Source organism: Heliangelus exortis, chromosome 11 (assembly GCF_036169615.1).
Source record: "Heliangelus exortis chromosome 11, bHelExo1.hap1, whole genome shotgun sequence".
Lineage (NCBI taxonomy): Eukaryota > Metazoa > Chordata > Aves > Apodiformes > Trochilidae > Heliangelus > Heliangelus exortis.
This window is the reverse complement of record NC_092432.1, coordinates 2,824,978-2,841,251: the sequence shown is the minus strand read 5'-3', so window position 1 is coordinate 2,841,251 and position 16,274 is coordinate 2,824,978. Positions and strand designations below refer to the sequence as shown.

General features: G+C 48.6%; 2 protein-coding genes across 4 annotated transcripts in view; one reads left to right on the top strand and one right to left on the bottom strand.

Annotated features, from left to right (window-relative positions):
• The first annotated feature begins 2,677 nt into the window (after positions 1–2,677).
• On the top strand, positions 2,678–13,327 carry MTFMT (mitochondrial methionyl-tRNA formyltransferase). Its single transcript, XM_071754183.1, is given in 11 exon segments — positions 2,678–2,751; positions 2,753–2,827; positions 3,832–4,044; positions 4,399–4,521; positions 4,933–5,035; positions 5,318–5,393; positions 5,958–6,049; positions 6,589–6,670; positions 7,179–7,261; positions 7,563–7,712; positions 7,714–13,327. Coding segments are annotated over 11 exon segments (1,149 nt in total). The 5' UTR covers positions 2,678–2,689; the 3' UTR covers positions 7,804–13,327.
• Positions 12,867–16,274, bottom strand: part of CILP (cartilage intermediate layer protein) — an 11,761-nt gene continuing 8,353 nt past the window's right edge. For all 3 annotated transcript variants that reach the window (XM_071754173.1, XM_071754174.1, XM_071754175.1), the window contains one exon: positions 12,867–15,912. In XM_071754173.1, the coding sequence (XP_071610274.1) occupies positions 13,571–15,912 (2,342 nt within the window). In that variant the 3' untranslated portion in view covers positions 12,867–13,570. The remainder of the gene's footprint in view (positions 15,913–16,274) is intronic.

Below are 16,274 nucleotides of genomic sequence, written 5' to 3'. Positions count from 1 at the left end.
AGCTGGGGAGAACCGGGCAGGGCCAGGCCAGGGAGGGCAGGGCAGGGCAGGGTGGGGCAGGGCAGGGAAGGGCTGGGACGGGCTGGGCCAGGGAAAGCCGGGCCAAATCATGCCTGGCTGGGCCGGAGAGGGCAGGACAGGGCGGGGCCGGGGCGAGCCGAGCTGGGCAAGGGAGATCCGAGCCGGGGAGAGCCGGGCAAAACCGTGCCAGATCAAACTGGACTGGGGAGAGCTGGGCCAAACTGTGCCAAGCTGAGCCAGACTGAGCCAGGTCGGGGAGAGCCAGGCCAGGGAGAGCCGAACTGAGCCAGGCTGGGGATAGCCGGGCCAAGCCAAGCCAGGCTGAGCCCATCTCTCCCCGTCCTGTCTCTCCCTGTGCCGTCCCGTTTCTCCCCGTCCCATCCCGGCACGGCTCGGCACGGCTCTCACTGGCCTGGTTCGGCCTGGAGGTTCCTCAGGGAGTTGTAGGGAGTGGTGAGGTCCCTCCATGAGTCTCCCAATATAAGTTTCCCTGACTTCTGTGGTGGGTGTGAGGGTAAAACTCTTGTTTCCCTCAGCTGAAGCCTCCGGGAGAAACTTGCTGGGAGGAGGCAGTGTCAGGATGCAGAGAGGCGGCCAAGGCACCTCTAGGAGTGATGTGCTTGAAATAAAACCAGTTTCCCACTGGCGTGAGCTGAACCTTGAGCCCAGGAGTCTTCTCCTCGGGATGTACTCAGGAGCAGCCTCTCCAGCAGGATCTCCTCACTTCTTGGAGATGCTTCCAGGGTCTCTGACTGGGCAGCAAGAGGGGTAAGAGATTGATTGGTGTCCTGCTTCCTCCTCAGATCCCCTTTCCCTGCCCTGAGGAAGAATCCACCTTTAATTTTGGGGTTTTTTTAATCCCCTGTGTCTTTGGCCCAATATTACACATAACTAAACATTCCAGGTTGCTTTGTTGGGTTTTTTTTTCCACTCCAGAGTTCAAACGCAGCAGGAAAGCAAGATTTGTGAGCTTTTTAAAATTTATTTGCTTATCTCTGTGTGTAAAACAGATTTTTTGCTTTCAATCTGCCAGGAAACTTTCACCTGGAAATAAATCTTCAGTTAAAAATCACAGACCCCGTGTCCAAGGCATCAGATTAAATAACAGCCCGATCAGTGCTGAGGATGAGTGGCTCAGGAGGAGGGAGTTTTAAGTCTACTTTGTCAGCTCGCTGCAAACAAAACATTAATTATTCGTGCCTAAGGCTGCCAAAAACTCAGCCCCGACTTCCTGTACTCCCGAGAGCCTTCACTACAGGCAAAGAGAGATGAAAAAGGGGAAAAAATTACTCCAAATTTCACTTTGCTCAGCGATCCTTCCCTCCCGTACCTCTCTGACAGAAACCATCAGCCAGATCCCAAGTTGTTTTCACTGGCATGTGGGAAATGGTTCTGGAGTTTCTCATTCCATGTTTTCTCATCCCATGTTTTCTCATTCCGTGTTTCCTAAGCTCTTACCGGCAGGCACTGTGAATTAGGACACGCAGGGAATCCCTGTGTGCATTTTACACGAAGTTAAAACCTACACAAATAATTCCTCTTCCCACGGTGCTCAAGAATGCTATTAGGGGATTGGTAAACTATTTTTATTCTGATGTTCTGGGAGAAGTGGGCTCTCCCGTGTGGTTATTCTGAACCCGGGGTTTACAAGCAAACATTCTGTCAATTATCATCACTCCCCAAAGCTGCCCGGAGCCACCAGAGCTCAGCTCCGAGAGCTGCCAGCTCCGTGCCCACCATGTCATAGCCCTTCCCGCCCTGGAATTTTCCCCCCTTCTCTTTGTAGGGAGGCAGAAGGGGCAATTCCCGCCCTCGGGGGTCGGGGTTAGGGCTCCCCCGGCTCAGGAGCTTCAGGTGACAGAAACCACGCTCAGGGGTGCGAAGCCGAGCCCCGGGCTGAGGCTGCAGTCTCAGTAACCGAAACCCTTTCCCGCGGGGCACTACAGAGCATCGGCCCGGCCCCTTCTCTTTCCCTTTCCCTTTCCCTTTCCCCTTTCCCCTTTCCCCCTTTCCCCTTCCCCTTCCCTTTCCCTTTCCCCTTCCCTTTCCCCTTCCTTCCCAACCCCTTCCCCTCCCCTTTCCTTCCTCTCCCCTTCCCCTTCCCTTCCTCTCCCCTTCCCCTCCCCTTTCCTTCCTCTCCCCTTCCCCTTCCCTTCCTCTCCTCTCCCCTTCTCCTTCCCCTTCCCCTCCCCTTCTCCTTCCCCTTCCCCTCCCCTTCCCTTCCCCCCTTTTCCTTTCCCTTTCCTTCTTCTCCTTCTCCTTCTCCTTCCCCTTCCCCTCCCCTTCTCCTTCTCCTTCCCCTTCTCCTTCCCCTTCCCCTCCCCTTCCCTTCCCCCCTTTTCCTTTCCCTTTCCTTCTTCTCCTTCTCCTTCCCCTTCCTCTTCTCTCTCCCCTTCCCTTCCCTTCCCTTCCCTTCCCTTCCCTTCCCTTCCCTTCCCTTCCCTTCCCTTCCCTTCCCTTCCCTTCCCTTCCCTTCCCTTCCCTTCCCTTCCCTTCCCTTTTCCCTTTTCCCTTTTCCCTTTTCCCTTTTCTCCGCCCCGGGCTCTTTCCCCCTCCGCTGCTTTTCGGTATCAAAGTGGCGGCGCCCCCGCCCCCTCCCTCAGCCCCGCCCCTCCAGGCGGTCCCCGCCCGCCCTCCCGCGTCATCTGGCGGCGCCGGAACGGGAGCGATGCGGGGGCGGCTGCTCCGCGCCTGGCGCGAAGGGGTGAAAGCGGCGCGCGGGGCAGCGGGGGCCGCCATGGAGAATCCTCTTCTTCGGTACCGACAGCTTCGGCATCACCGCACTCAGAGCCCTGCAGGCTGCCCGGTGAGCCCGGACGGACCGCAGGGAGGGAGGGAGGGGGCCGGGGCCGGGAGGAACGGGCTGAGGGGGTCAAGGAAGGGCTGAGGGGGGGGAGAAGGAGGGAGTGAGGAGGAGAGAGAGGCTGAGGGAGGGAGCGGGGCTGAGGGAGGGAGAAAGAGGCTGAGGGGGGGAGAAAGAGGAGCTGAGGGGGGGAGAAAGAGGGGCTGAGGGGGGGAGAAAGAGGGGCTGAGGGGGGGTGAGGGGCTGAGGGGGGGAGAAAGAGGGGCTGAGGGGGGGTGAGGGGCTGAGGGGGGCAGAAAGAGGGGCTGAAGGGGGAGAAAGAGGGGCTGAGGGGGGGAGAAAGAGGGGCTGAGGTGGGGAGAGAAGCTTAGGGTGTCAGAAAAGGGCTGAGGAGACCAAGGAAGAGCTGACGGAGACAGGGGGGAGCTGAGGGGGTGAGGGGGCCAGGGAAGGGCAGGGCAGGGCCGGAGAGGGATGGGATGGGCCGTGCCAAGGAGGTCCGGGCCGGGGAGAGCTGAAGGGAGGGGCTGAAGGAGTGAGAGGAGGGGTTGAGGGGCCAACAGAGGCTGTGGAGAGGGGAGCTGAGGATGGGGAGGGAGGGCTGAGCACCGAGGGGTGGGAGATGGGGAGCAGTCATGGGGTTCAGGGATGTTCTGGGGTCGGTGTGAGCAGGGGGTGTGGGTTGGGCAGAGGTTGAAGGGGAAGAAAGGAGGTGAGGGTGGGAGTGTGGTGTCACGGGTGGGTGAATGCAGAGGGATGACAGGGGGTCAGGATTTGGAAGGGGGCAGTGGGTATGGGCTGGGGTTAACCAGGGTGAGCCAGGGGTGTGATGAGGAGGATGGGAGAGGTGTAGGGTTGGGAGGCTGAGGATCCAGGAGGGGGATAGGAGTTGGAGGAGCAAGTGCTGTGGGAAGGGCAGAGGGACACAGTGAGAGGTGGGGCTGAGCCACTCTCTGCCTCTTCCTCTCTCTGGCTGCATGAAGTCTTCAATGTTTTGTCCACCCCAGGGAGCCCAGCGAGGAGTCCCTGGTGTCCAGGCTGGAGGTGGTGACCCTCCCCTCCCACCTCCCTGGGGATCTGCCTGTCAGGAGCTGTGCCCAGGAGCTCCAGCTGCCTATTCATGAGTGGCCACACACGGGCCCTGTGGGACAATTTGATGTGGGTGTGGTGGCATCATTTGGACGTCTCCTGAGTGAGGAGCTTATTCTGCAGTTCCCATAGTAAGTGAGTGAGCTGGCAGGGCAGCTCCTGCTTCTGGTTTTGAGGGAGCTCCTGTTGCTTGTAGCAAGAAAAGTCAGCTGCTTGCCAGGAGTCACCTGCTTAGCCTGAGCCTGTAGATCTCTGCAAACATTCGGCACAGGGTCTTTCCCTTTATTCCCCTCATCTTCCTTTCTGTCTTCACTCAGAAACTGAAGGTTGTGTAGTGTGAGTTTTCCTTTAAACTTCTCCTTTTAAACCAGTAACGCTTCAGAAAGTTAATTCTTGATTTTTTTTCAGTGCAATAAGTGTTGCACACCCATCTGCACCTCCTCTCTGTGCTGTGCCTGTCCTAACTTGACAATCTCTCAATGCAGTGGTGTGCTGAACATCCACCCCAGCTGTCTGCCACGCTGGAGAGGCCCTGCACCCATAATCCACACTGTGCTTCATGGTGACAGAGTGACTGGGGTGACAATTATGGAAATCAGACCAAAAAGGTAGGTAAGATGTGCTTCCCAAAACAACTGCTGCTGTTGCCTCTCACATCATCACCACTTAACTTGTTTAAATCGTTCCCTGTGATCACTGTTTGGTTGTTGTTGGTTTTTTTTTCCTTAATGTGTGTGTTTACTACTAAAAGTTGAAGCATTTGGAAGCTTTCACCTGATAATGAGACTTGCCACAAACTCAGTGTTTTAGTGAGCTCATCATTTGCACTTCAGACTTTTAATTCTTCACACTGCTACAGGAAAGCTGGGGCAGGGCTTTTTGCACAGGTTGGTGGTGAGAAGAGAAGGGGAAATGGCTTAAAACTTGAAGAGGGGAGATTTGTGTATGGAGTGGAAATTTTTGACCTGCCAGTTGAATTACAGCTTCTCCACTTAGCTTGTGTCTTTTCTGCCTTCCAGGTTTGATGTAGGTCCAATCATTAAGCAGGAAGAGTTTGTTGTCCCTCCCTGCTGCACTGCAAAGGAGCTGGAGGGGCTGTTATCTCAGCTGGGTGCAAACATGGTAAGGTCACCATCCTGTTTAAGGATTAATATTAGAGAAAACACCATAAAAAAATACTTTTTGGGTTTTTTTTAAAATCATGATTCATGTGAAGAATGCCTTTGGGCTGTTTTTTTTTTCTTACTGACACAATTTTCTAAGTGCTCACAAGAAAGTTTCACTGATTACAAATGAAGGTTTTTCACTGATTAAAAATTAAGTGCTGTGTTTGCATGTCTTGGATGGACTGTTAATAATTACACTCCACTTTGCTAATGCTCTGAACAAAATTCCCTTTTGCAGCTGATAGCAGTTTTGAAAAACTTGCCTGAAAGTTTAAAAAATAAAAAAGAGCAACCCAAAGAAGGAGTAACATTTGGTAGGTATCATCTTTAATACAACTTGTTCATTTTTATCTTTTATCAGCTGGAAAACAAACTTTCTTCCTCCTGTGCTGGGTTATGCTTTTTAAAATATGGTCTCTTAAGCCTTCTCTGGCTTAAAAATGTCACACAGAGGGAAAAATACTTCAGAATTCTTCAGATTTACTGCATGAGTGTTGTGGTTTCTTTCCCAGTCACCTGTATAATATCCAAAGCAGTACTGATGTCACTAAACCTGAGTGAGTTTGTTGTTCTTCTGGGTGTAAGAGACAAAAGTGTTGTAGCTGTGCCTGTAAATAGGTGTGAGCAGTGGTGGTGCAGTGGGTAAATGAGAAGACAACTGAGTATAAACTATCAATAATCCAAACTGAGGTTTTTTTTACAAAATCTTCCCTCCAGCTGTCACCTAAGGCACCCTCTGGCTCGATGGCAAAGCTGCCAGGATAAAACTGGGTTTTTTTTAAAAAAATAGAAAAAAATAGTAAAATAGAAAAGCTATTTGTGTGCAAAAAAAGATGGAAGCCAAAACCTGAAGTCTTCTTGTTTCTTTCTCCCTCCAGCTCCCAAGATATCTGTAGAAAAGAGCTGTATAAAATGGGAAGAGCAAACAGCTGCACAGATAATTCAGCTGCATCGGGCTATAGGAAGCATGGTGAGACACTGGGATTTTTTTTAACCCTTTTCTATCCTCCAGCATGTCTGAGGTGGGTGTAGACATTAATGACTAAACCCCAAGGTTACTTATTTTAGCCACTAAAACCTTCGTGGTGTCTTAAAATCCCAGCATAGTTGAGTGCTAGAGGTGAATTAAAGCAGAGGAGAATTTCCTTGTGTTTGATACCAAGTGGGAAATGAGCTCAGTGGTTTTGTTTTCTCAGCTCTGAGGTTCCCACTGATGCAGCTGAGAGGGTTTCAGAACACAATAATGACCTCTTTGCATGACATGCAACTGAGCAGCCACTGTAGCTGGTTGCTTAACTCATGACTGCACCTGGTAATGTTTTTCTTGTCAATGGGATGAGGAAGAGCAGGGAAAACTGGATAAAAGAAGGGAAGTCATTTATCTGGGCCTGTACCTGAATTTTCTCCTAATATTGGTATCAGGGGTATCTTGCATAAGGGATAAAAACCTTGACAGTTGTTTGGAATATGTGAAAATATTCTCACTGTCTCACCTGCTCCTCTTTCCAGTTTCCTTTACAGACTCTCTGGAAGGGTACTACTGTTAAACTTCTGGATATTGTGGCAGTGGATAATATCCCTGGGTTTCCTGGTATTTACTTCTCTAACTAATCTGTTAAATTAAATTTTTTGGCCTCTCAAACACACTGACTTGAAGCTAGTAACCTGCTGTGCTGCACAACAGCTTTTAAGTACTTCTTTCTGAAGCTTGAACTAGGTCAGTGTGATGATGTTGAGTGAGCAGCAGGTCCTGAAATTGGAGGATTTTAAAGAGCTGATTAGTTAGGAGATCCTTTCCTAATGCCATGCTCTGGGGGGCTCTCAGGAGGGAACCTGTCCCTCTCTAACATTGCTGAAACCATTTTCTGTCATAGCCCCTAAGAACCATGTGGGCCAGAGCACCCAGGGCTTGGTGGTGGTTTCTGGAGGAGGGCAACTGAGCCACTGTTCATTCTCCTCCTGTTCTCACTCTCCTTTGGGCATAATAAAACACAGACTCCAAAAAAATAGCTTGGAGAAAAATCCTGACTTAAGATTATTGTTCTGCCCCAGAGAGAAAGAAATGTTTCAAATTTTTTGATGCAAGACTTTGCTTTCAGATCAGACACCAGATGACCATGGAGCTGTTCCTGGCTCCCTCATGTACCATAAAGTGTCTCAAATGCTGGTAGCTCGTTGCAAGGTGAGTTTTTTCCCATTTATTTTCTCTTCACTTGCATTAAAGTTGAGTTTTTTAATCTTAGGGTGTTATGTAACTGAATTATCCATCCTTATGAAGTAGTTCAGGTCAGCATCAGGCTTTTCACTCGTGCTTTGAAGAACTTTCAGTCTCCACTAACAGACTTTTCACTTGGAAGCAAGAACTTGTAATCTAAACATGATGACATAAATAAAACGTGTTCTGTAAGCCAACCTACAGAGCATCAGCTGAAGATGTGCTTAAGCACACTGCCATTATTTTTTTTGTGTGTTTTGGTTTTTAGGAAGGCTGGGTTGGAATCAAAACAGTTGTGTTAAAGAAGAAGCTCACAGCAGTTGATTTCTACAATGGGTATATGCACTCCTGGTTCCAGCAGAACTCAAGAACTTTTCATCAGGAATGCAGATTTCAAACACTGAAACTTAACAAGACAAAAAAAGACTCTAAAAGGGAGGGAAATACTGGCCCAGGACATAAAAAAACAGATGTATTTTAAAATGTGGAAGAAAGTGTCCCTAAGTTGACAGTAATATGGAGTATTTCAGTGCCCACCTGTAAAATCCAACTTGGTTGAGAGCTTTCCTCCCAAAGTGTTTGATCCTGCTGTCATCTGCATGTTTTCATCCTGTGTTCCTGATGATACTCATTGCTCCTTCCCCATCAAGGAAGAGAATCTCTGTGACTGCTGAAGATGGTGAATAAATTTCTGTTTCCCCTGCTGGGTAATGAATCTATTTTTATACAAAGTTTTCAAGTTACTTTCGAGGACTTCTGCTATAATTTTCTTCAAGCACTGGTTCTGCAGTTACTGGAGGTGTTAACCAGCTGTGCTTCTCTGGAGTTCACTTGTGGCATCACAGAAATGAGACTGTAGGTAGAAGAGATTTCATTTCCAAATCATTCCTCAGGTATCTTCTCTTTAATATGATGTCTGGCAAGAGTATCTGTGCAGTGTGTTCCTTTGCAGTACTTACCCATGACAGATTTTCTAGTGACATTAATGGATGGGATTTGTCTGGAATATCTGCTCTACCTTCCAGTTTAATGCTTTGATTTTCTTGCAGATCCTTAAGCTACCTTATCCCCACATTGAGGTGATTTTACCTGATGATGAGTTATTAATTTAATCCAAGCTTTTCCTCAACCTGCCTGTGGGTAGTGGCATGCATAGGAAGGAGGATCTCATGGGAAGAGCCCCCAGAACTGATGATTTCTTTTACTTTCTTGTTTTAGAAGTAACATAACACTGTGAGGATTACAGGAAAATGAAGACTGGTCACATCTTAGGAGCTGCTCCCCTGTTACTTGCTCAATTTACTCCAAGTTGTATTTTTCTGAATACTGTTGACCTAAAAGCAGAACCCCTGGAGCTATTGGGAGGCACTGTTCTACTAGCTTCATGTTTCCAGGATTATCACTGAAATTTTGGAAGCCTCAAAAGGAAAAAAAACATAAATAGCAGGAGTAGTGTAGGGTGGGTGTTGTACTGGTTCTGTTTTGCTCCTGCCTTTTCCACTCATCCTGTTGGCTCTTTGGACTTTTCAATACATTCATGTTATTTCAGGGACTCACCAGGTGTTGAATCTGTGAGCCATGCCAAGGTGACAGGAGCTTGGTGTAACTTGGGAGTGACTCACTGAGGGGAAGAAAGCAAAAAGGAAAATAATCAAGAAAAATGTGTTAGGTAAAGTGGAATAAAATGTTTCTGAAGAAGCATCTGGTAAAGCAAGATGTCACTGGATTTTTCTTCCATTGCCATTAGTCCAACAATTAATCTGCCTCTGACAGGTCTCTCAGAACACTCAGTCCTCCAAGAAATCCAACCCTCTGAATCAGCATCAAAAACTGGAACCAACAGTGAAGTGGAAGTCAGGCTCCTATGGAGAATTCCTCTTGTCTCTGTCTGCAGACCCTAGGGTACAATTTGTGCTGCAGAAGCTGTGAAACCAAGTTTGTCTCCAAGCATTTGTGTGCTGTGCTCTCACCCACTGCTTGCCAAGGTTGTGAAGTCATTTTGCTGTTGCTCTGTTGGGTCTGTGGAAGGTTTGTTTTCACCTTATGCCAATGGAAGGGATGGTGGATGGAGGTTTTGGGATGTTGGGTGTGTTTGGGGGGTTTGTAACATCACTGGTTTCAGTGGTATGGCTGCTTGCCTTGTGTTTTCCCAGCTGGAGCTTCTGGGAATCAGTTATTTTTAAAGAACACTTAGAGGCATCACTGGAATTCAAATATTTGGTGTTTGCTGAGGAGAAGAATGTTTTGTCTAAAGCTTCTTCCCATGGACAGTGAGGTTTTTTGACACTAATCAGCTGTATGGCAGGAGGCTGACCTCAGGCATGGATTGCATCAGAAGCTGGATTAGCAGAGAAGTGAGTAAACAAAGAAAATCTCACCCAACCCTCCCCACCACCACTATTTGTAATTATTTTAACACTTCTAACAAGTCCAAAATGCTCTCATTTGTGCTTGAAATTAATCTGTTAGCATGGGTGGACCTTTTCTGATGTACCTGGTGCCCAGGCCCTGGAAAATAAATTGTTAATCAAAATGATGTCCTGAGCAAAATAACCAGTGAGATGTCACTCCCACAGAACCAAGACAGTATCAAACGTTCAGGCAATTTAAGATTAATTAAAGCTTTTAGATGTCCAAGCTGTTAAATCAACTTTGCTCCTAGGAATGACTTCTGAGAAAAATTCCTTGCAAGTTCTTTCAACTCCTTTGCTTTTTAGAATCTGCTCTGGCACCATAAATCTGATTGCAGAGGAGAGAAGTCTAAGGAGTCTGTCTTTTATTCTTTGCATCTCCAAAACGACCTGGGAAGCTGTAGAGCAATTTCTGCATCTTTTGCAGTTCTAGATGGTGAGTTCTGGTGGCTGCGGGCGGGTGGGTGTTTCAATGCACCAAGCAGTTTCCCTGTTTGGTTTTTTTTTTTTTTGGGAGAGCTGGAGGTGGTGACATGTCCTCAGAAGCCCTGTAGATGGTGCTCGCTGCATCTCTTCCAGGGGAAACCCGAAGTCAGCTGAGCAGAAGAGGGTGAAAATCGGGTACAGAATTTACTCGTTCAGTTGTTTGATCCCAGGTGGTTTCTAAACCATGTTATAGCTGGGATACCTGTACTGGTAACTCCACCTTTTCATCTGTGCAGACTTTGCTTTAAGGCTTCTCAGAATTGCTTTCTGTGCAAGAGGTTATCAGAGATTTGACAGTTCTTTGTTGCTTAACATTTAATATCCTACATGAATAAGCTCAATTTTACCCCAGTTGTTTTATGGAAGAAAACCGAGTAAAAATAAATCAATTTTTTATGGAGGAGATCTTTGGGATGCTATTCTTGGCATGCTAGAGAAGCTTTAAAGGGAATTGGTGTGTTCCCCCAGCAGCTGTTAGCCAAAACATCTCTTTGGAAACTTTGCTTTCACTTCAGCTCTGTAGGGATTTAACTCGGTGGGTAATGAAAACCTGATTATTTTTGCAGAAGAGACAAAACAATAGTGGGGCATTGGCTGAGGAGGTGTGGAACAGCAGGGTCAGGGTTGATTCTGGAACATGGGTATAGTGACCCCATCCCCAGCACCACAGCTGGGGTCAAGTACAGCCACTGCTGGCAACTGGAAAGTGATTCTAGCCAAAGAAACCTTTCCTTCTCTCCAACCAGAGAGGGGAAAGTAGCAGAGGTGTTCTTAGACCACCTTAGAGGTGTTTTATCTGCTATGGACTGGTTCAAGATCACTGCAGCCCACTGACTGCTAGAACTGCAAAATGTTTGGGCACCAGAAGGGCTCTGGTGTTGGATAGGGATGATTTCATCTTGGATTTCACATGAATGTTAGAGGGAGTGATATTTCCTAGGCTGTTAGATGCATCTGTTGCATGATCTGAAATCTTACTGCTCCCTCTGCTTCCTAGGAAACATCTTTGGTTTCTGCTGAGTAAATTACAAATAAATAAAAAGTGTAAGTGACTTATTAAAGGAGTTCCTGAATCTTTAGAAAGTTGGTTGCAAAATCCCTGAATAATTTGAAGGTTGTGAGTAGACAAGAATCTCTCCTTTTGTTTATCCTAACTGCTGAGGGCTTGATAGCTTCTGGTGAAACAATATTTTCCCTTTCTTAAAAGCAGGAGGAGGGATGGGTCACCGGATTAATCTGAGTGTCAGAGACAAAAATGACCTTAATGGAAAATATTTTTGCCATTAGCACCAAACCTGCTGATGTTTGAGAGCCTGGTCTCCTCCTCCTGCCTGTTTCTCCAGGTTTGTGGTCTGAACCCAGGGAGGACCCAGTCCTTCCCCCATTCCCCCAGTTGATGCTCCCCTTGGATAGGTGGGGGTGTGGGGTAGGTTTCAGGTTGCAGAGAGGACACTGCTGACCATAAACACAAACTGGGGAAGTTGGAACTGACGTTGAACGAGAGCATAAAAGTGGGGTGTGTGGTGGCAGCCAGGACCTGCTGTAGCTTTTCTCCTATATAAACATTTCTTCATGCATTTGGCTCGTCTGTAATGACAAAGTGTTAGCAGTGAGTGGTGGTGGTGGTTGGGCCAAGGTTGTTTTGTGTTGATAGGGCTGAAGCACCCGTGTTGGAAACTTCTCTGTCTTGCTCTGGATCTGCCAGCAGCCTCCTCTGAGAGCTCAGCCACTTGGTGAGTGCAGAGATTGATTTGTTCCTCCAAGTCAGAGTTAAGCTGCAGCGGGGGGGACAGTTTGGGGAAACTTGGAGAGCTTCTTGCTGTTCCAGGCTCTAAGGCTGTGACTGTTTTGCTCCTGTTAAGCAGACTTTTTTCTGGAAAAGGAAGAGCCCTGTACTCTGCAGGGTTTGGCTCTCACATGCAGCCCAGGGACGAGATCCCCGTTCTGCATTTATCCCTGAGCCTCCTGGGTTGGTCTGTAGAAGTCATTTGTGTTATTTCACCCTCAAAGTGATGAAACTAAGTTCAGGATTTGGCTGCCTGGCTGCAGAGGAGGAGGGGGGAGCAGAGGGAAGAGACATTTCTCTGGGAGTGCAAGCCAAGAGCTCTGTGGGAAGGTCCAGGATAATGCTCCCCACTGGCTGCCTTGGCCCCAGCTCACGCCAAGCTCTTGCAGCAGACCAGACACAAAAGAAAACACAGAGTCTGAATTCATTGGTATGAAGAGGATGTGCCAGAGTATTCCACAGCTCTTCCTTTTCTGCTCCTCTTTGATAATTGTCAATTTGCATAAAAACGTTACTAAGGTTTGGTTTTTGGTTTTTTTTTACCTTTTTAAGCATAATTCAGGCTGCACAGGCACTCAGTCCTGCACAGCTCTGTGTTTTAATGCCCAGGATGTCCCATGGCAGACCTGAGAACATGTTCTGAAGATTGCTAAAGCCTGTTGAAAGATTCCCCATGCCCTCAAGAGTCTGTAGGTAAGGCTACATGACCTCCATAGCCATAGGGAGGGGATTGGGTAGGAGAGGGAAATCCACACTTGAGCATGTGTTTGAATTCCAATTTTCAGCCAGGAGCCCACCCACCTTTTTGCCATCTCTCAGGTGAAATTATGTTGTTCTTGGGGTTCTGTAGGGTTTGTTTGGGCTTGTCAAAGACAAAAGCAACACAGGGTTGTCAAAGTTACAAAATGACTTTTTTTATTAACCTACCCTATCACAGAGCATGGATTTTCTTGTCAAGTAATGCAAGAAGGAAGAGAAAACTCTAGTTTTATCCAGGTGGAGCCTACAAATCCACGTGGCTTCTCCGTGTTATCAAGCATGTGAGTTTTTTTTTAGAAATGCAGCTGCCAGTAGTTTAGCTTGAATGCAGTAATTCTAAAACAAGCTAGAAATAAATAAAATACTTACATTTTCAAGTACAAAACCTTGCAGTTGCATTCAGTATGAAGAAATCAATTTATTCCTTTTGATGTTACCAACTACTGTACAGGTACTTGGGCCGACAAAGTCTGCCCGTGCAGAACAGAAAAATGTTTTATGTACACAACTTAACTGAATTATGTGTTTAGTCTTCCCTTCAGGCTATCACATGAAGCTGTTTAATGTCAGGCAGAAAAAAAGATTTTTTTTTTTTTTAAATGGATGCATTTAATAAGACACAAACCCACTACTGCTGCCAGCCCCCAGTTTTTGCCCTATGCCTTTCCTTTCTGGTGTGTGTGTGTGTGTGTTGGGAGGGGGGAAGTGCACCTTAATTATTCCTCAAAAATAATGACACCTACCAGCTCTGAGTTAGGTTATTAGCAGGTAGATGGTACTTTCAAATGATGTTTAATCAAGTGTGAGTGACTTCACCAAGACACTCCTACAGCTCTAGTATCCAAGAGGCCGTTGACCTCTCATGGGGATCCTGCTTTGGGAGGGCCGGCGGCTCGCCGGCTGCCTCCCATACGCCGGTCTCTGCCCTGGCAGAACCAGGATGGATTGCTGGCCCGAGTTCCTCTGAGACTGGAAGATGCTTTGCTCCGCCGCGCTCCTCTCCGAACAGGTGAAAGTCAACCCAACGCCGACGTTGCTCTTCATGGTTCTGGAGGTGCCGTCGGAGGTGCCATCGAAACATCTGCCCAGGGCGATTTCCTTGGCGGTCCTCGGGTCTTGGTCGGTGACGGTGTAGATGCCGTAGTTGTGTCCCAGGGGGTCTAGAGGAGCCAGCATTGTGTACTCGCTGGAGTCGTTGTTGGTAGCCATGGGGAGGTGGTTCACCAGGTACTCGTGGAGCATGCTGTTGACGCTCTCCCGGCGGCAGCTGCCTTGGGGCACCACTTTCACCAGCGTGCGGTCTACGCGGTCTTGGTCGAAGAGCATCCCGCTGCACTTGAACTCCAGGCAGGCCGCCGACACGTTCGACCTCTCGGGGTCACGGATGCTGCGGACGTCCCGGATGCCGTAGAGCTTTCCCACGGTGCGCGGGTGAGTCCCGCCCATGTTCCGGGACCTTACGTTCACCTCTCGGGGTCCGTTTATTTTTACTTTGATGAAGCAAGCCCTAAATTCCATAGGCTTGGGCCACCACGCCAGGTAGTCGTCGGTCCAGCTCATGAGGTCATCTTCACTGAAGGGAACGGTGTTGTAGTCGTACCGGTCTCCCTCTATCCTGTAAAACCTGAAGTGAGCAGCGCTGTGTGGAGCTTCCTCGCATTCCCTTAGGTTTTCGTAGGCATAAATGGGGCCGTTGCTCTCCTCCGGGGAATTAGGGCTTGGCTTGGCCATGTTAATGCTGAAGGCTGTTTTCTTAACGTTGGAGTCCTCGTGGTCTGTTCTCCTGTAGTTGAGCTTGTTGAGGTACGGCTGCGGGACACCAACGGCGTTCGGGTTGAGTTTGGGAGCAGAAGCCACAGCTTCGAGCTCTTCTCCCCCCAAGCTGGCCAAGACGTAAGCTGCGTAGGCCTCGGGGTTCTGCTCGTCGCAGAAGGCCGGCACGCAGGCGCCGTTGGGACCGGTGACGACGCTGTCGAAACGGCCCCAGGCTCTGGGGTTGGAGGAGAACCCTGGTTCTGGCTCCGTGTTTATAACGGAGATCACAACCCCTTGTATCTGCTCGCTTTGCAGGAACCTCTCACTTCTGTACGCCCGGACTTTGATGTAGCACCGTCTGCTCTCCGGGACGTCGAGGTTAAAAAGCCTCCTTTCTTTGATCTCCATGTTCCCAACCAAAAAAGTTCTCTCCTCCCTTCTGCGCCGTCTGCTTTTCTCGACGTTGAAGTCCCCTTCTTCCTCCCACAATCCTGTCTCTGGGTTCAGTGACCAAAGCTTCATTTCTTGTAGGTGCTCTGGCACCTTCACCTGAGCAGCATCCAAGTGAACTTTCACTGCCTCTGCATTGAGAGACTCAGAGCCCCGTTCGTCGGTGAAGTCCACGGAAAACATCCCATACGTACGGAGTGGGAATACATCCCCCTCCTCATCTACAAAGTTCAGGTCGCTTGGTGTCACAGGAGCTGTTGAGATGTTTCTCGGGTCCAGAAATGTCACACTGGCTTTCACTTTGCCTCTGTAGGCTTCTCCATTTTTCCTATAAAATGCATCGGGAGGGATTTCCAGTTCGGCGATGGGCTCATCCTCTCCCATTTCTCCCAAGGAGATCACGTTGGTTTCCGTGGATTCCAGTGTAACAGGAGGTTTCTTTCTCATCATCTTGATCTCGTGGAACACAGCCCCTCCATTTTCCTTGAAGGGCAGAACTTTTGTTGTGTTCACAAACTTCTGCAGCCGATCTACAAAAGTCAGAACCAGCCTCTCCGTGTCGGCTGGGACATGGACGGAGAAGGTTCCTTTGTAGCCAGTCATACTCACTCTCTTGTTCCCCATGTAGATGTGGCCAAACCTTAATGGTTCACCATTATCTGCTGCTGTAGCTCTGCCTCGAACTGTTATTTTGGTCTCGGTGCATTTTTTGCAGCCACATTGTGTGACAACTTTGGTGGGGAGCGTGTACCCGTTGCAGGAGATGTCTCTGGTTTCCATCTTGGCCACCCCACAGCAGTAGGCAACGTTGTCCTTACACCGGAGTCCCTTATCCAGCTTCCCAGCACAGGTCTTGGCTGGGCATTTGCCCACATCGTAGTAGAAGGAGTTGGTTGCTTTTTGGAAGCAGTCGTGGGGAAGTCGGATGAGGTGGCTTTGGGGCTGGGAGTCACAGGCTGCCTCTTGTCTGCCTGTGGAACAGCAGGAGAGGATTGTGCAGTCATTGCTCTGTGGTGTGAAACCCTCAGCGCTAAACTTTTAACAACATTGAGGTTTTTTGCAGCCATAAACCAGATGTTTTGCAGGATTTGGGTTAGCTGAACTCATCTGGCCCCCTTTCTGCTGAAGCAGGTGCTCAGCTTGGACTCTGGGTACCTGATGAAGAGCAGTGCTGTCTGCAGGAGTGTCCCAGCTTACCCACCACTGCCATCCATCACACCCACAGCTAGATGCTCTGCAGCTGCCTGGCTCAGTGGCTGTGGGCAGGCTAAAATGTGTTTTAAAAAAAAGAAAACACCAAACCAAACACCCTAAACAAACAGAAACATTCACG